General features: G+C 38.6%; 2 protein-coding genes and 1 long non-coding RNA gene across 5 annotated transcripts in view; 1 reads left to right on the forward strand and 2 right to left on the reverse strand.

Annotated features, from left to right (window-relative positions):
• Positions 1-8,281, reverse strand: part of KATNA1 (katanin catalytic subunit A1) — a 42,425-nt gene extending 34,144 nt beyond the window's left edge. For 2 of the 3 annotated variants that reach the window (XM_058735607.1, XM_058735606.1), the window contains exon 1: positions 8,200-8,281. The gene's annotated coding sequence lies outside the window, so the exon portion shown is untranslated. Of the gene's footprint in view, positions 1-7,770; positions 8,042-8,199 lie in introns of those variants that run through there. The other variant, XM_058735608.1, reaches the window with a different exon arrangement.
• LOC131515031 (uncharacterized) lies at positions 8,188-10,967 on the forward strand. The gene is made up of 2 exons (XR_009263393.1): positions 8,188-8,298; positions 10,685-10,967. It is a non-coding gene; the product is annotated as an uncharacterized LOC131515031 (long non-coding RNA).
• A 4,288-nt stretch (positions 10,968-15,255) lies between these two features.
• Positions 15,256-20,378, reverse strand: part of LATS1 (large tumor suppressor kinase 1) — a 53,796-nt gene continuing 48,673 nt past the window's right edge. Inside the window, exon 8 of the mRNA XM_058735612.1 lies at positions 15,256-19,145. Coding sequence (XP_058591595.1) covers positions 18,636-19,145 — 510 coding nt within the window. The 3' untranslated portion in view covers positions 15,256-18,635. The remainder of the gene's footprint in view (positions 19,146-20,378) is intronic.

Below are 20,378 nucleotides of genomic sequence, written 5' to 3' on the forward strand. Positions count from 1 at the left end.
AGGAGGCTGGGCTCACCTCAATTTCAAAATTGAATAAGAACAATATAAAGCCCATTTTGCTTATGAACAAAAATAAGAGCTAACAATGTTTCAAAACACACACTATCTCTGATCAAGAATTATCCCAGGGGGCACCTGGCTGGCTCAACTGGAAGAGCATGTAACTCTTGACCTTGGGGTCGTGAGTTTGAGCCCCATGTTGGGTGTAGAGATTACTTAAGTAAATAAACCTTAAAAAAAAAAGATTTATCGCAGGAAAGCAAAGGTAATTTAAGATCAGAAAATCCATCCTTGGGGCAACTGGGTGGCTCAAGTCAGTTAATGTTGACTGATTTTGGCTCAGGTCATGATCTAAGCCCTGTGTTGGACTCTGTACTGGAAGTGGCTGGTGCCTGCTTAAGATTCTCTCCCCCTTTCCCTCTGCCCCTCCTCCTCCTCCATGCATGCTCTCTCTCCCTGTCTCTTTCTCTTGCTCTCAACAAAAGAAAATCCATTCTGATAATTCCTCATTCTAATGGACAAAAGGACTTCATACGAAAAAAGTAAAGAGAATAAAGGACAATTCATGGAAGGGAAAATCCAAATGGCTACAAGTACAGATACTATTAACAGATGAATGCAAATGAAAGTAATCAGAGACCCCTTTTACATTCACCAGATTAAAAACAAAATGGTAAATCTAATAATACTAAGTACTGGCAAAGATTTGGGAAAAAAGAAACCCTAACATATAATGTGTAGACATAAACTGGTATAGTCATTTTGGAGAGCAATCTGGCAGTACTTAGAGAAATTACATATGCAAATATACTACGACCCAGAAATCCCACTCTTCTCTAAATATTCCAGAGGAAGTCTCACCCGCAGATCCAGAGACTTGTTTTAGGATGTTAATGACAGAATTATTTGAGAAATCAAGGAGTTGGAGGCAATCAACCTCAATCAACCTATTCCCTGCTAGAGAAATGGGTAAGAAAATGTGGTGGATGCATACTATGGAATACCATGTAGAAGAGGAAGCAATTGACAAAATTTAAAAATAGCAAAATGCATAGATCATTCATTGAAATACAGGGTTGGGTGAAATAAAACCCAGACACAGAACAAGATTTAGATCACAATAGCATTTTGTAAATTCAAAATATATATACTATATAAAACACTCTTTTGTCAGGGATATATACACATCGAAAAACACATATTAAATATATTAGAATATCTTTGGAGGGTAAGATACAGAATATAAGTGGAGAAAGAAGATGAAGGCTAAGGAAAAAACAAATAATACACACTACAAAAGAAGAGTCTTGTATCAACATATAGCCTCTAAGATGCCCCCTGGTATCCCTACCCTTGTGTAATTACCTTCCCTTGAATATGAGCTTGTTAATAGACAGAATAAGCAAAAATTATGGAATGTCACCTCTGAGATTTGACTGTGACTTCCATCTTGCTCACAGCCTCTTGCTGGCAGCTCTAAGCTGTCCTGTGCAGAGGCTCACACGGCAAAGAACTGAGGGGGACCCCAGGCCAACAGCCAGTGAGGAGCTGAATCCTGCCATCACCATGTAAGGGAGCCTGGAAGCCAATCCTTCCTCAGGTAAGTCTTGAGCTGACTGCAGCCATGACTGCTACCTTGATTACAGCCTGGGAAAGACTCTGAAGCACAAGCACCCAGCTAAGCCATGCCCACAGCCTAACCAAAGAACCTGTGAGATAAAAGTTTGTTGTTTCAAGGGACTAAGTTTTGGAGTAATTTCTTATGAAGAAATATAGCTATGAACTAACTCAAGACTGAGCATCTGAGGTCCAAAGGACAAAAAATTCCATGACCTAAATAGTGATTCCATGGAATCATGACCACTGTAAATATTTCATCTTGATAAAAGCTCCATGCCCAGAGACCACGGCTCTGTTATTTACTGACCGATCCCCAGCACCCAGAGCCATGTCTGGCACATAGCAGATAATCAATCTTTGAAGGAACGCATACTGCCAGGTTTTTGTTATAACCACTAAGATTTCTTATCTTTGTCCAGTTCCCGACCCTCAGCACTCTCACATTCCTTGGTCCTCAACTCTCCCTGACCAGAACTGTGTGATGGCTCCTACCCTAAAGCTGTAAGTGCCCTACGGTGACACCTAGTCTGGGAAACGATGTTAGAAGAGTAGAGCTGGGGCCAGGCGCTGGCAGTAAACAGTGGCTCTAGAGGAGTTGGGTGTCAAGCCTCTATGTCTTTTCCTTAACTGACCCCCTCCACATCTTTCTTCATGTCCTCCTACTAAAAAACAAATTCTAAATCAAGTTGTTACTTATACATAGGTGCCTCCCCCTACTTTTTGTTTTGAGGGCCATGATTCAAAATCCCAAACCTCGTAGAATTCACTCCAGGCCTTCATTGAAGGTTCTGTGTTATGAGTACTTCTAGTCAGATAAAATTCCTTAGCATCCAATGAATTGGCATTTTCTAACAAACAAATGTAAAAGTCAATCCAAGGCCATATTAAAAATGACCTGAAAAATTCTTGATTATCAAAGAAACAATGTGTTTACTGAAAATAATATCAGGGGCGCCTGTGTGGCTCAACTGGTTGAGCATCCGACTTTGGCTCAGATGGTGATCTTGTGAGTTCAAGCTCTGCATCAGACTCGTAATGCTATCAGCACACAGTCCAGTTTGGATCCTCTGTCCCTCCCTCTCTCTCTCAAAAATAAACAAACAGGGACACCTGGGTGGCTCAGTAGTTAAGCGTCCGACTTCAGCTCAGGTCATGATCTCACAGTTCATGGGTTTGAGCCCCACATTAGTCTCTGTGCTGACAGCTCGGAGCCTGGAGCCTGCTTCAGATTGTGTCTCCCTCTCTCTCTCTCTGCCCCGCCCCCACTTGTGTTCTATTTCTCTCTCAAAAATAAATATTTAAAAAAATTAATAAACATTAAAAAAAGTCCTTAGTTGATTAAATGTGAGACAAAAATAAATTTTCCTATTCTTCCAGTAGTCTCTAAGAAAGCTTTTTCAAATGAATATCAACACTGCAAATTTATGAGATTCTCAAATGTCCAAGAATATAACCTTATCATTTCTAAAACTACTCTGCAGAAGTACAGAAATGAGGTCTACCTAGCACAATATCTGGCAATTAAAAAATATTTTTTTAAGTTTATTTATTGTTGAGAGAGAGACAGAGCACGAGCAGGAGAGGGGCAGAGAGAGAGGGAGACACAGAATCTGAAACAGGTTCCAGGCTCTGAGCTGTCAGCCTGTAGGGCTCTAATCCACAGACCTTGAGATCAAGACCTGAGCTGAAGTCGGATGCTTAACCAACTGTGCCACCCAGGCACCCCAATATCTGGCAATTTTTGAAGAAATTAATATATTTGGAGAAAAGCCTATAGACCAAATTTTAACCACCATGAAAAGTAAAGACTATCCACTGGTTCAATTAATAGAACACTTATAAAAATGAGATTGTCCACAGGGCAGCTGGGTGGCTCAGTCAGTTAAGCGTCCAACTCTGACTTTGGGCTCAGGTCATGATCTCTCAGTTCGTTCACTCTGTGCTGACAGTGTGGAGCCTGGTTGAGATTCTCTCTCTCCCTGTCTCTCTGCTCCTCATGCATGCTCCTTTCTCTCTCAGAATAAATAAATAAACTTAAAAAAAAATTTCCTTAAATAAAAATGAGATTGTCCAGAAAGATTCATGATTAGACATTATCAAAGAGAAAAATAACCATAGGTGATGCCTACTTTATCTCACAAACTTTTCCTTTACATTATCCTATCAGAACCAACCTTTTGCTTACATGGCTTGTGCATTTATTTTAGCTGATGACTAAATCAATTTATCTAAACTAAGTAAGATGCAACGTGAAATTTTAATTCAAGTAACAGAGTCAAAATTTTTACTTTATTTTATTTTTAAAGTTTATTTCTTTATTTTGTCAAGCAGGCTCCACACTGTTGGCACAGAGCTCGACTTGGAGCTTGAACCCATGAACTGTGAGATCATGATCTGAGCCAAGATCAAGAGTCAGACACTCAACTGAGTCACCTAGGCGCCCCCAGAGTCAAAACTTTTAAATAATAAAAAATATTACAGCAAAATTTCTAACAAACTTAATATTTGCTGTGGTGTGGTATCTCCACAAAGAGACTTAGAGTATCGTTTTCTCCTCCAGGATTAGGGGAAAGAAGTGATCAAAGAGACGGAAAAAGAATAGGCAACAGATCCAGTGAAGAAATGGGCAGGGGCACCTGGGTGGCTCAGTCGGTAGAGCGTCCGACTTTGGCTCAGGTCATGATCTCGTGGTCTGTGAGTTCAACCCCGCATCAGGCTCTGTGCTGACAGCTCAGAGCCTGGAGCCTGTTTCGGATTCTGTGTCTCCCTCTCTCTCTGCCCCTCCCCTGCTCATGCTCTGTCCCTCTCTGTCTCAGAAATAAATAAAACATTTAAAAAAATTAAAAAAAAAAAAAAAGAAATGGGCAAAAGACATGAATAGACACTTCACCAAAGAAGACATCCAGATGGCCAACTGACACATGAAAAAATGCTCCACATCACTTATCATCAGGGAAATACAAATCAAAACCACAATGAGATACCACCTTACACCTGTCAGAATGGCTAACATTAACAACTCAGGCAGCAACAGATGTTGGCAAGGATGCAGAGAAAGAGGATCTCTTTTGCATTGTTGGTGGGAATGCAAGCTGGTGCAGCCACTCTGGAAAACAGTATAGAGGTTCCTCAAAAAACTAAAAATAGAGCTACCCTATGACCCAGCAATTGCACTACTAGGCATTTATCCATGGGATACAAGTGTGCTGTTTCGAAGGGACACATGCACCCCCACGTTTATAGCAGCACTATCAACAATAACCAAAGTATGGAAAGAGCCCAAATGTCCATCGAAGGATGAATGAAGATGTGGTATATAAATACAACGGAGTATTACTCAGCAATCAAAAAGAATGAAATCTTGCCATTTGCAACTACGTGGATGGAACTGGAGGGTATTATGCTAAGTGAAATTAGTCAGAGAAAGGCAAAAATCATATGACTTCATTCATATGAGGACTTTAAGAGACAAAACAGATGAACATAAGGGAAGGGAAACAAAAATAATATAAAAACAGCGAGGGGGACAAAACAGAAGAGACTCATAAATATGGAGAACCAACTGAGGGTTACAGGAGGGGTTGTGGGAGGGGGGATGGGCTAAATGGGTCAGTGGCACTAAGGAATCTACTCCTGAAATCACTGTTGCGTTATATGCTAATTAATTTGGATGTAAATTTTAAAAAATAAAAAATAAAATATAATCCACACACACACAAAGAATAGGAACAGATGCAAACATCTGAGTTCTAAGATTCCTACTCTCTCCCAAAACAACAAATATGGGGACCTCCCTACTCCACACCTAAAAAAACGAGGCCATATCCACTCAATTTTAAGGAGTTAGACTGGGCTCCACTAATAAGTGCAGTTTTTACTGTAATGTGCATAGGTCAGTCATTCAAGAAATATTTACAGAGCACCTACCCCGTTGCAAGGAATCGCACAGAAGACAAAAATAAGAACTAAACCTGGGCGCCTGGGTGGCTCAGTCAGTTAAGTGCCCAACTCTTATTTTCAGCTCAGGCCATGATCTCATGGTTTGTGGGCTCAGGCCCTGCATCAGGCTCTGCACTGACAGCACAGAGCCTGCCTGGGATTCTCTCTTTCCCGCTCTCTCTGCCTGTCCCCCGCTTGTGCTCTGTCTCTCAAAAATAAATAAACTTAAAAAAAATAAGAATTAAACTTTTAAAACCTTGATGTTTAGAAGGAGGGACATCATTTGATCTATCCTAGGTGTTATTCTTTATTTACGAAAAAGAAACAAGCATAACGTATTATTAAGCTCAGGCTAAGAAATCAACATCAATGTTAAAAATATTTATCTGTAAAACTGATGTCCTAAAATAAAAACAAATGAACCTCAATCATACATTTTCTTGAAGGCATTTCAATAAATCAAGTGTGTGTAACTCTAAAAGTGACAACACACTATTAAGCAACGTTCAGAATGTTCATCTCTGGGATATAAAAACAACCATAATGCTAATTTACAGTCAGTCACTAATGATTATGAAACAATACAATAAATGAGTGACCCATGACCAATTACAGCATGGCATGCATTTTTCTTACCTTTATAATCATCATATGATTAATGTTCAAGAAGCATGAGAAAGTTATCAAAAGAGTGCCAAAAGAAAAAAAAACTCAGGAAAAAATAATACACATATATATATATTTGGTAAACTTTCTCTCAGTTTCCCCTGAATAAAACAAAAATAAATCAGTGAATATAACAATTAAAATGTAATTTAAAAGCTATATTCAAATTGTGCCAATAAACACCACAAGCAAAATCTATTTAGCATGTTATCAACACTGACCATATTGATTTGATACACTATCTTTTTAACCAGTCAGTAGCTAAAAAGAACCCAAACCACTGTTGTAAAGGGAAATTCAACAATGTTAGTACAGTAAATTCTACAAAATTCTCTAATTCTTAGTATTTGTCAGAACGGTGACACCAGTATCAAAATATTATGCAGAATTTGTTGTATAATATGCCTACTATTGAATCTGTAAAATGTAAAAGATTCTCCAATAACCAATGCCATGGAAGAGCTGTGCATAGCTTTCCACAGTCTAGGAATGTTGGAAATTGATCAGCACTCCCCCCCTCCTCTTTTTTTTTTTTTTTTTAAAGGCATGATACAGGCCACAAGTTAATAGCAATACAAAATAAAGAGTTCTGCCACTATTTCTGTGTGAGAATTTACTGATTACAGATATCATCTCCTTTGGAAAAGACAATAGGGCTGCACAATGAGACATTTAGGCCTCTGAACTTTACAAGAATCTTTCTTGCCACCGGGGTGTTCTATCATTGTGGCAAACATCTATCGCACACATTCTAAAACAGTAGGAATGTTTCCAGCAGTAACCAAAGGTCTGATTTCAAAGAGCAACACATAAGTGAATGCTTTGAAGAGAGAAAGATGCAACATTGTGCTGCTGGAATTTAGTAACTGATATAAAAATGGCACTTGGCAGTTAAAAGAAAAAGTCATTTTTTATTAAATAAGGGCTAAGACTATTCACTGTAAGGCACTTAAGGGTCCACGTTTATCTCTAACTCCGTCACCGTAGAATATGCCATATGAAACGATGTTTAGAGGGATACATTTTCTAAAGTTCCAACTCTAAACAAAAAGGGCCAAAAGCCTCCCAGAGCACGCCTGGCTCCAGAATAAATAAGAAAGAATATCCTCAACGCTATCACACCAACCCAATAAAATGTAAGAAAAGAAGCTACATCCCAATGTCAAGGCTTTCGAGGTTTTTCAGGGGTGAGGGTTTGGGGACGGGGGCGTGGATGGATTCAGGAGAAATCCGCTCAAAAAAGCGAAGAATAAAGAAAGACGTGTTTTTCCGGCCAGAGACGTCTCTAATGACACAGGCCTAGAAATGGGATCGCCAAGAGCCCCCCAAAGTCCTCGGCTGGACAGGATTCCTCAGGCAGGGGAACCGTCACCTGAGCCACAGGTGTCAGCGACAACATCAAGGACCTAAGAAAGACCTCGGCGCAGGCAAGGGCAGGCTCTCACAGCGGGATGCGCAGAGGACTCCCATTGTCCGCCCCTAATCCCTCGCCGAGCTGGCCACGGGAGTCGGGGATCCCAGGGCACCGGGAGAGGGAACACTCACCTGTGCCTGCCGAGGCTCCTCGGGAAACCGCCCACCGCCAGGCGGAGGGGAAGGGCCGTGCGTGGCTCGAGGCGGCAAGGAAGCAGGGCCCAGCCCAGTCCCAACCCCTCTGCCCCGTTCACCGACCCAGTACTGCTGGGTTCAACCGTCACAAGCCCCGGCGCTGCTTCACCTCGCCGAGAATTTGAAGGCAAACCCGCCAGGGTCACTTCCGGTGCTGGGGGTGGCCTCGTCAACTCCGGCGCACGCGGGGCGACGCCCCGGGAGCGAGGACGCCGGGCAGCGTGCGCGCGCCGGGCGCCGGACGCCGGCCGGGGCCTGGGCAGGGCAGGCGGGGGCGCGCCTGCGCAGTGAGCGCCGCCTCGTGGAGGCCGTCAGGGTGGAGGGAAGTGAGGGTTGGAAAGGTTGTAACCGTAGCACGTATCCTACCTCGGTATTTTTACCGAAGTTCTTCCTCCTTTTTCCTCCCATTTGGTTTTCTCCACACTCCTCCGAGGATAGGAAGTCAGAGTGTCATTTTACAGGCGAGTGTCAAGGGCCAAATGATTTATGACAAAGCCAGTTTTAGAACCAAATACGCAGAATTCCACTTGAGGCGCCTGTCACGGCATAAGATGAATAAAATAGGGAATCGGTAAAGAAAGATATTCGGACCTGCTGCTAGTGGAATTTTATTTTCTTGAAAAACAATTTTTTTTTTTTTGGTCATCGTTGTAATACAACCAGACAACACACAATACTACGATGTTTCACAATTTATAGATACGTACTCGACAGTGCTATTGGCCATGCTTCGTCCAGGCTTAATCACCATTTTCTCCCTCCACCTAAGGTGGAATGAGGCCCTAGATAACGTTTTCCTGTAGGAGTGCATGGGAATTAAAATTCGAATCTTAAATCATCGCAGTAATTTAACACAGATTTATATAAAGGCAATTCAAGGAAAATATGTCCATTCAGTCCACAAATATTTATTGAGCCACTACTATGCTATTGACATTGTTGTAGGCATTGATGGATCAAAACAAAACAAAACAAAACAAAAAAACTAGAGCTTAAAGTCCTACCTAAGTAGAAAATAATAGTTTTGCTATGGTGGCTAGGAACTCCATTGTAATGAAGCACCGGAAACTATAACTAGTATATCTTAAAAAAAAAAAAAAAAAAAAAAAAAAAAAAAAAATTAGGGGAGGTACATATTAATTACCCTAGTTAGGATGAATCAACCTTCATCTTTTATGTATGCAAATGTATGGTGAGTTAGAAAGCCCATTTATACTTTGAAAACTTCTCAAAACAGGGGCGCCTGGGTGGCTCAGTCCGTTGAGCGTCCCACTTCGGCTCAGGTCATGATCTCACAGTTAGAGAGCTCGAGCCCTGCGTTGGGCTCTGTGCTGACAGCTCAGAGCCCAGAGCCTGCTTCCCATTCTGTGTCTCCCTCTCTCTGTGCCCCACTTCTGCTCTCTGTCTCCAAAATAAATAAACATTAAAAAAATTAAAAAAAAAACTCAAAACAAAATGAATACATATTATATGATTCTGTTTATATGAAATTCTAGAACAGGCAAGACTAATCTATAGTAATAAAAAGCTGATCAGTGTTTGCCTGAGGCTGGGAGGAGGGATGGAAAAGTATTAGACTTCATGGAGGCATAAGGAAATGTTTTGAGGTGATGAAAATGTTAGGGTATTGGTTACACAGATGTATATATTTATTAAACTTCATCAAAGAATACACACAAAATGGATGTGCTTTATTTTATTTTTTAAGTAAGCTCCATGCCCAGGAAGATCCGCTGGGATCAGTGTATGCCCCAACGACTGAGCCAGTCAAGCACCCCAAAATGGATGCATTTTATTGTGCATAAATCATACCTCAATGAAGTTTTTTTTTTTTTAATGTTTATTTTATTTTATTTTTTCTGAGAGAGAAAGAGAGAGTGCAAGCAGGGGAGGGGCAGAGAGAGAGGGAGACAGAGAATCTGAAGCAGGCTCCACATTGCCAGTGCAGAACCTGACATGGGGCTTAAACTCAACAAACCATGAGATCATGACCTGAGCCAAGGTCAGACGCTTAATCAACCGAGCTACCCAGGCGCCTCAGTTGATTTTTAAAGTAAAAAAATAAATAAATAAACCTCCAGAGTGGCTTACATTCACTAGTTCTGTTTCTTCACTAGTTGTACTAGTTAGGGAAGACAAGGCTAAGCTGTAGTAGCCGCTAAATCAGAGGTTTCAAACGACAGGATTTGTTCTTTTAAATGGTAGTATAAACATTTTCCCTTATACCAAAAAAAGTGTTTCATTCCAGGATAAACTGGCTTTTTGGGCTATCTAGATGATCCAAAAGGCTGGAGAATCTGAAAGTAAAAAAAAAAAAAAAAAAAAATGTGCTTGGAAGCACCGTCCTTTGAGGACACATTCTCCTTCAGGCAGCAAAATGTCAAAAAAATTAACTGGCTCAAAAATTATATTGAGAAATCAACAAGAGGAGTTAGTTATAGCTTGGAGAAAACAATTTGAGAACAGATGACACTGAATGTGGCTAGATTAATAATTCTGAAGTTTCCCTGGAGTTATTATTTTTTTTAATTTAAAATCTTTTTAAATGTTTATTTATATCTGAGAGAAAGACACGTGTGTGAGCAGAGGAGGGGCAGAGAGACAGAGACAGAATCCGAAGTAGGCCCCAGGCTCCGAGCTGTCAGCAGAGAGCCTGACATGGGACTCGAACTCACAAGCCGTGAGATCATGACCTGAGTCGAAGTAAGATGCTTAACCGACTGAGCCACCCAGGTGCCCCTGAAGTTTCCCTGGAGTTATAATAGAATTCTGAGTTTACCAAAGGGGCTATAAACTTGTGCTCCTTTTAACACGATTTTTTTTTTTTTCTCATTTACTATGTTCATAGCAGAGTGGATGCAGGCACTGGGACCCTTGGCAGTAGGGGGGAAAAATGAGATAATCTGCACAACTTGTCTGGATATGACACCTGCTACTTCTGCCCACATCTCATTGGCCAGAGCAAGTCATGTGACCAAGCCTGACTTCAAAGGGATGGGACTGTGCAACTCTGCAGTGTGCTCTGAAGAAGAAAAAGAGAATGTGTGTTCCACAGTCATGACTACACTAGACATTTCTTCTTTTACAAGGGTGGCTCCTACAACCACCAGCCTTCTAAAGTGATTGTGTCCAAACTGGGACTCAGAAAATTATTTATTATTATCACTCATATAATAATAATAAATATTCAATAGGAAAAATGGAGCCATGCAAGTTTTCAAATGAAGGCATAAGTTATATAGCAAATAGGGAGATTAATTTGGCAGCTGTGAGTAGGAAGGTTTGGAGGGGAGGAAGAAGATTGGGAGACTTGCAAGAGGTGTGGTGACATGTGGAATTGCACAGAGAGAAAGTTCTAGAAGAAATAAATACATTAAATCATTTTTTAATTTAAATTTTTATTACTTATTTTATTTCTTAAATTTAAATTTAAAACAATTTCCACTTCATCAGAGAAATCTAAAAGGACTTTTCAGACCACTTTATTAATTGTACTCACCTGGTCAATTGCATCTGGCAGTCCTTTTTCACATACTTCAAAAATTTGAGCCATCTCTTAAGATACAGAGTATATATATATGTGAGAACATTCTTTTTTTTTTTTTTTTTAATGTTTATTTTTGACAGAGAGAGCATAAAAGCAGGGGATGGGCAGAGAGAGAGAGTGGGGGGCAGGGGGGAGGGAGACACAGAATCCAAAGCAGGCTCAAGGCTCTGAGATGTCAGCTCAGACCCCGAGGCAGGACTTGAACCCACAAACCATGAGATGGTGACCTGAGCTGAAGTCAGATGCTCAACCAACTGAGCCACCCAGGCCCCCAGAGAAAATTCTACCCATGAGTAAGAATACTGAACTTCTATATTGTTAAAATATTTGCAGTAACCAACTGGGGCAGATCCCCAGTGTTGTTCATTAATTTTATTATAGGGGTGCCTGGGTGTTGCAGTCGGTTAAGCATCCGACTCTTGATCTCGGCCCAGGTCATGATCTCACAGTTCGTGAGATCTGCACTGATGGTGCAGAGACTGCTTGGGATTCTGTCTCTTCCTCTGTCTGCCCCTCCCCTGCTTGTGCGCTCTCTCAAAAATAAAAAAATAAACTTAAAAACATTTAAAAAAAAAAACCCACTTTATTATATACACCCTTCCATCACAGTCCTGCTACTCCCAGACTGCTGAATACTACAGGGGGAAAAAAAATCACACCACCATGAAGATTGATGCACAACTTTGTAACTTCCAACCCACCTGAAGCATATTTTTCTTCATGTTTCCCCTCCATTCTCTCTGTTACTCTTGACATTAGTTATTTCAAACTTTCACCACTTTCCTCAAGCCAGCTACCTACCCATTTCTGTCATCTCAGGAAATCACTACGTCTCCACCCTCAGAGAAGATAGAAGCTATTAGGTCGAAATTCCCTCAACTTCAGGAGAGAATTCCCTCTGCAGAATTCTCTGCCTGAGGCAGAGAATGCCATCCAGCCACCAAATACTCACTTTCCTTACTTAGTAACAGAACCAACTTGACGAAATTGGGCCATCTGGAATAAGAACCACATTTCCAGACTCTTACGCAGCTAGGTGTGGCCACAGATCTAACTTCTGGCCAGTACAAGTGTTATGTACAACTTGGAGGAAGGCACCTTAAGGGGAGGGGCCCTGAAACCCCCCCTTATTCCCTGTCACCATCCCCTCTTTTTATCAGATTAGAACAGGGGAAAGATGGGAGACAGTATATATAAGCAGCTAAGTAACCTTTAGGATAGAAGCCCTATGCTGGAGGTGGCAGAATTGAACACACAAAGTGTGGACTGCCAGCTCGGATGTTGTATTTCTAAGCAGTGATCGTTTGCATTTTATATGCAGCTAAACCCAATTCCAGTACTTTTACCCTCCAATTTACACATGTCTCTACTTCACACTGCCCTTTGTTTTTTGCCTCTCATTTCGGTGGAAGTGAATCTTCCTTTGTCTATGCCCAGGTCCCTCACTTGAACTTAGACTTTTTTTTATTTCTACTTTATGTCTTCGTATTTATATGGTTAAAACTCAAAAATAATACAAAAGATTATATAATGAGAAGTCTTCCTCCTATTCTTGCCACCCTAGAAATCCAGGTCCCATCCCCAGACACAATCAATGATATCCAATTCATTAATTACCTTCCAGACATCTTTTTATCATACATGCAATGAAATAATGCAATTTATTGGCCCTCTCATGAGCTTTCTCATATTCTGCCAGTTTATGTCTTCAATCAAAGGACAGTCTCTTTTTGTTATTTTTTTTTAATATTTACTTTTCAGAGACCGAGCACAAGTGGGGGAGGGGCAGAGAGAGAGAAAGACACAGAATCCGAAGCAGGCTCCATGCTCTGAGCTGTCAGCACAGAGCCTGATGTGGGGCCTGAATCCACAAACTGAGATCATGACCTGAGCCAAAGTCGGACACCTAACCAACTGAGCCACTCAGGCGCCCCTCTTTTGGTTATTTTATAGCTTCCATTTTCTTGTTGGGATTTCCTATCTTTATATTTGTTATGAGAGTACTTTTCTTTAGATCATTGTGCATAGTTATAAGAGCCATTGTACTGTCTTTGCCACTTCCAGACGTTAGAATAGGATCTTAGAGTTGACCTCCACTGTTTGTTTTCTTTTGAGACTAGGTCATATTTTTTGTATTTCTTTGTAGGTCAGGTAATTTTGAAGTGTATCCTGGATATTGGATATGTTGTGTTATATATCCCCTGTTTCAAATCTGTGATGTATCTCTGGAGGTGGTGTTTGTTTGGGTGGTGGTTGTTAAGCAGGCAATTAGATTTGATCCACTTTCTGTTGGGTAGCACCTCAAATACCAGTTTAGTCCTTTTGTTCTTGGATTCTTCTTCACAGATGTGTGGCTAATGATTCAGCTAGAGATTTGGGCCTTTCTCAAGCAATGTATCTTGAAAATTAGATACCCCTCGAGTGCCACTCCTCTCTGCCAAGGGTTGTCTTCGATCCAGAATCTGCCTGCTCTTGGTCCCACTCAGTATCTTTAGGCGGATGTTTTTGGATTTTCCTCCGAGTTTAAAGTAATTATATGAGATAAAGTCAATCCAGTGGGAGCTTACTTGGTCATTCCTTTTCTCTAACATCTCAGTTCAGGATGGACATACAGCCCCACATCACACAGTCTCTCAGGTAACCAGGTTCTATTAATTTTGTTGATCCACCACCAGGGTGTTTTCCTAGCTCTCACGATCAACAGTCACCAGTCCGTCCCTGTTCCATACTGTGGGAAAAGGGGAAAAGCAAGTGGAGGGCAAGCAGTATCAACTTTAAGTGTATGAACTTTAAGTATCACATACGCTCATATCCCAAGGGCCAGTCACGTGGCCACACCTAATTACAAGGGAATATGAAAAACATGTGGTCGCTTAGGACAGTCAAACTTGGACAGGGATGGGGGCTCTATTCGTAAAAGACAGAATGACAGAATGGATGTGGGGGAACGAGAGCGGCATGTGTCATGAGTCAGCCACAGTGAGAGCTAAGTACTCATGAGAACCCCTTTTTCCAATACAGAAAAATTTAACCCCTCTCCAGGGGAAACAACTCAAAGTTCCACCCAGATTCTGAATCCAGCAGTATGTTTCAGATCTCTGGATCTTCTAAGTAGGAAGAAGGAGAGATTAGATATTAAAGAGAACAATAACTGTGTATATTTCAGACATAAATTTGATATCTCTTCTCTACCCTTCACACACGTAAACAGATACAATTTTTGTGTGTTTGGCTTTGGCATAACAAAGTAGAGTCACAAGCATACCAAACAAGGGTCTACAATGTAGTATAATGAATCATAGGAATAATGCAACTTACATCAACTATACAACAGCCTCATGTAGACCAAATACAATTTTATAAAGAAGTGCAAACATGAGGATAAAGGACACTAAGAGTGATGGTAATGCTTGAAAAAGGATAAATAAAACTAAAAATGTGTTCATCTGTAGAAAGTTGATTTATACATAATATCAATATATGTATTAGAATTATAATATCAATATATGTATTTTCTCTGGTAGGCAATCATGTGATAAAGGACTGCAAATAAAGGAAAAGACATTAGTCAACTACATATTTAAAAATTTTTTAAGTGGACTCAAATGATACTAAATGAGGAGTTTAATAATTAGAAAAGTTTAAATCTGTGCTGATCTAAAGGAAGCCTTCAACACGAAATGTATATTGTACTTATGTTGGGCAAAATGAAAACATTTTACGGGTTACTTTACTCAGTTTGCCTTAACCTAACTAGGTATTATCATTATATATATTTTAATTCCAAAACATCAAAGTTTTAATCACAAATTTTCTCTAATAATGATTCAAATCAAACTACATAGATGGCTTAAAAATCAGCTTTCCACACATAATTGAAAGATCTGAATTCTTTTTTTATTATTATCCCAGCAAATGTTACACTAGAGAAAATGATTGGGAAAATACAAATACAGTCATTAAAAACACAGGCTGATTATTCATATCTATTACATTCAGAAGTATGCAAAACAATTTAGTTATATTGCAAAGCTGTAATTCCTTTTCCTAACAAAGCATTATTTTATAAAACTGTAGTACTGTATTGATTCAATTTTAATACAAAATACTTATATACACAATACAATATAAAAGTAAACTGTGGTATAGTGCCTTCCACAAAGGGATATATTAAGGCGCTTTACAAACATACCAATATGTTGACTCAAATTACTTTTTGCTTTAGATTAAAACAAACAGGCTAAATAAATGTTTCACTTTAAATACCAAAGGGATTTTTGTTTATTTTTTGTATATTAAAGAAAAAATTTCTAAAGTACCTTAGGTAACAGCAGCAGCAATATCTAAAAATCCTCCCACTGTATTCTCTAATTTCTAACATATTATTAAGTCAGAATAAAACATTTCCACTCACAGTTTTGCACTTTGCAACAGCAGAAGGTAATAACTTTTTTAAAAAGTCAATCTCAAAGTGACTTCTTAGTCATACATTCTATGGTTCCTATTACAAATAAGGTAGAAAAGATACAGCAATAGGGCCTGCCTTAGGATGTCACTGGACAATACATAATAGTATCTACAGTTACATAATTATAGAACACATTTTATAAATACTATTAATATACATAAAAAGGGGGTAAGTATAAGAAAGACAGCAAGTTTTCAAATGAGTGGGAAAATGATTTTAAGAAGAAAACATGTATAACCAATGTTTTCACTCTATTTCAATTGAAAGCATATAGATTTTTTATGTTGTTCTCCTATTTTTGGTCAGGAAGCACCAGATTCTATGCTAGAAGAACCAGATATAGTTTGGGAATAGGAGAGCTAATAAGTATATCCAAACCGTTAGAACTGCAGACACTAAAGGCTTGCTTTAGATAAACACAGAAAGCTCATATCGTCAGAGGAAATTTTAAAAGAACACACGATTTGTAGTGTCAACACAGATTTTGTGGGGAGAAATGGGGAGGAGACAGCACCTTAGTTTTCCTAGAACATGAAGGTAACAAAGTTGGTTCTTACGGCATTGTACCACAATCCAGAAGTAAAACCACCAAGTGGAAATTTCAATAAATCTGACTGAGAAAAGCCAAAGAGCCAGAGGGATATCTTAAAATTTGAGTAGTGAGCTAAAAATTCTTGAACTATTTTGTTTTGCATAGGATTTTATACGACTAATCAAATGTTCCATGAAGTGAAGACTGCCAACTCAGTATAGTGCCTTTTCTTACAATTCTCTAATGATTAGAAGTCCTTCAGAAATATTTCCGTATCAAGCCTGTAACAAGCCAAACATGTATTTCAGTGCCCTCAAGTGTATGTTTAAAATGCCTTAGTGCCGTACCAGTGCGAGAAAGGCATTCCTGGGGATACGTTATCACATGTACAGAATTTTTCCATCACAAATTATCAGTGTTTATACAAGATGTGCTAATCTGAGTACTAACCAGTAAATTTAAAGCAAAGTTCTGAGTTTAGCGTATCAGTGTTCTTACAGGACAGAGGTCCTTAACCAAGTTTGTGACAGTTTTCAACATGTCCAGAATCCCTAAGACTGCACGCAGCATCATACGTGTGTGTGTTAACGTGCAATTTTCTGGGAAAAGAGTCCGCAACTTTCATCAGACTCTCAAGAAACCCAACGAACCCCAAAGACCCACCACTACACACAGTAGGGTATGCAGTGGTTTACAAGCTGAGCTCTGAGACAGCCACCTATGGAAAGGTGCAAGAGTGAACTAATGAATCTTCTTTGCCCTCCCTAATTCAACTGGAACAGCTTTGCCTTTACTTTCACTTACATATAGGATTTCCACTAGCTTGTTTCCATTAGTTTGAAAATCACTAAAATTATGCCTCTTCTTATCTACACATATACAATTTTGATAAAACAATTCCCTATTAGAGGAGCTTAAAGGAAAAGAACTAAAATACAAATTTTACTAATGTCAGAATAGAGCCCTTTTCCCCCTTCCTAAAAAATAAGCTAAATGTATTTTGGTATGAAACCACAAGTGTTCCTTAAAACCTAAACATTATATATACATATATATATATATATATATATATATATATATGTATATATAATAGGCATGCTGAAAAACGTATTATTTAACCTTAAATTAAGTCAGGAGGATTTGAATTTTCTACTAAGACCACTATATAACTTTTTCTAATTACTAACAGACACCTTAAGAGTTAAATAATTTTTTCTGCCCATAGGTAAAATACTGCCAAATAGCCAGATTTCCTTTGCCAATAACAACTTGTATATACAGCACTGTTCTGAAAGAGAAAACATGTAACATTATTGATGACATAATCAAAACTGTCACTGTGCAGAAAAAGTACTTTTCTAGTGAATACCCACAAATAATTTTTCTACTTAAAGTTTCTTATGAAACTGAAAATAATCTTTCTGCTTAGGATGGTCGAAACTTAAAAAAAAAAATTCAAAGTAAAAATATGAAAGATCTTAGCATCCGGTATTGTAAATTTTGACTTTTGGCATCTTTTTTCCCTTTTAAAACTAGAAGCAGCATTAAAAATACCAGTATAGAAAGAAAAATGGTAGTGCTTTGCTTCTTTTAAAGTCAGTAATTCTTGAGAAATAAATGCTAGAAGAGTAAATATTCCACAGAGGGGAAAAATAAGAAAGAGAAAATGCAGTATTTTTTCTTCTGATGAGCATACTGTTTCAACCCTGTATTTCTTAATTACAAGATGTAAATTATCAGATTAGCCTAAGAACACTCATCACCATAATGGCTTAATTTCTATAGCTTATTTTGTACCAAAAACCAGGATACGGGGTAAAAAAAAAAAAATCTGTAAATGTGGGGTACATTTCATATTTGGTTAAAGCAAGATAAAACTGTCTTTCAAAAAAATTTCAAATATTCTTGTCTTTTAAAATTATTTAGTGTATGTACAAATAGATACCAGGTTTCTCCTTTTAAACAAAGCACTATTTTTTTTTTTATTTTTAAGTACTTTAAGTACCAAGAACTGACTATAATATTCAGTTCATAATTTATTTTCTTTATAACAATTTTTTTTTCTAAATTACTGATTAAAAAGGCTGGAATAAATTAACATTTAAAAAAGATTTTCCATAATTTAGGAACATAAAATATTGTACACAGAGCACTCATACATAGCTCTGTCACATTTGCATAATTTTACTCTCGGAGCCTCAAAAAACTCTGCGTTTCAGGTCTTTTTGCAAATCCTCATTACATTTCCTAGTGTGTTAAACATACACTAGATCACGATTTTTGATCTCTGAGCCTGTGTGTTGATCATCTTCATCTGACTGTTGCTCTGAGCCTTGTGAATTAATATATTCATATTCAATAGGCTTTGGATAATTATATGGGTAGCCATTGTCATCAAAAAACCTCCGAAAGGTAAATTCATAGAAAGCATGTTCAGGGTGCTTTCCATTTTTATACCATCCGTTGAGAGTGTCGTTTACATTTTCTTCCTCATTATCATCACTCCATAACTTATCAGGATCAACAGGATCAAAATTTGATGTATCTGTTGGGTGTGTGATTTTAGGAATGTATGAAGCAGATTGCTGTCTCAGGTCACTGGAGAAATCAATTGTTTTAAAAAATGGATGAGCTTTTATTTCATCAGCTCCATTCTTGCCTAAGCGATCTTCTGGTCCTCGGCAAAGTTTAATAATAAGATCAGAGGCTTCAGGACTCAGTTTAGCTTGAGGTGGAATGTGAAGAGATGTTTGCCAGTTGATAACCTTTAAAGAGGATTTTTTAGAAATTAGGAGGGAAGAGGTAAATAAGAAAAAAATGTCCTCCAAGTTTTATACCAAAGTCTTACCTATTTTTATCTTTAAAAATAAATTGCACAGTATTCTGCCTTCCTTACCTTTAATAATGAATGAATCGCTGATGGGAAATAACCTTTCCTCCCATTCCCTCCCCCCCCAGGCAACTTATACTCATATTTTAAGACTCACTGTAAGTTTTAGCTCCCCTGTTAAGCTCTTCTACCTATGGCAGAAATGACAATTTCCATTGCGCTGTCCCGTTCCATGTGTTTACTGGTATCATAGTACAGACTTCGTGGGACCTGTTCTGTCTATGTCCTTCTACCACAGATAAAATTCCATAAGGCTATAGATCATGTTTTGTCTTTGTATTTCTTAGTGCTTGGCAAGTTGCCTGGCACATTGTTAATAGATGTTCAATAAATATTTATTCTGACTTTGAATTAACCAGAATGAGGGAGAGAGGGAGGGAGGAAGGGAAGAGAGGGAAGAACGGAAGAAAGGTAGTAGGTAATCAAGAAATATTTTTTACTACTGAGTTTCAAAAGTTCTTTTTATGGTCTAGATACAAGCCCTTTGTGGGAAATGTGTCTGCAAATGTCTCCCCCCAAGCTGAATCTTGTCTTCATTGTCTTAACTGTGTCTTTTGTATACTGAAAGTGTTAAGTTTTGATGAATTCCAGTTTCTCAACTTTTTCTTTTATAGATCATGATTTTGGTATCATTTCTAAGAACTCTTCCCCTAACCCTAGGCCATAAAGATTTTATAGTATTATAAAAGTATTATAGTAGTATAGTATTTATATTTTATCTCTGGATCGACAAACCATTTTGAGTTAATCTTTGTGTAGGGATGAAGTTTACATTAAGTTTCAGTACTTTCTGAATATGGCCGACCAATTATCCTACATTTGTTGAAATACTATTCTTTCTCCATTTGCACCTTTGTCAAAGATCAAATGGACATATTTGTGTGGTTCTATTTCTCTATTCTGTATCTTGTTCCATTGATCTATGTTTGTGTCCTTTTGCCAATATCACCCCGTCTAGATTACTGTAACTTCATAGTAATTCTTAAAAGTGGTTGATTCCTCTAACTCTGTTCTTCTTTTAAAACATTGTTTTCATTATTCTAGTTCCTCTGTTCACCCATATACATTTTACTTATTTACTTTTAAATGTTTGTTTGTTTGTTTATAG

Source organism: Neofelis nebulosa, chromosome 6, assembly GCF_028018385.1.
Source record: "Neofelis nebulosa isolate mNeoNeb1 chromosome 6, mNeoNeb1.pri, whole genome shotgun sequence".
In the NCBI taxonomy this organism is placed as follows: Eukaryota; Metazoa; Chordata; class Mammalia; order Carnivora; family Felidae; genus Neofelis; species Neofelis nebulosa.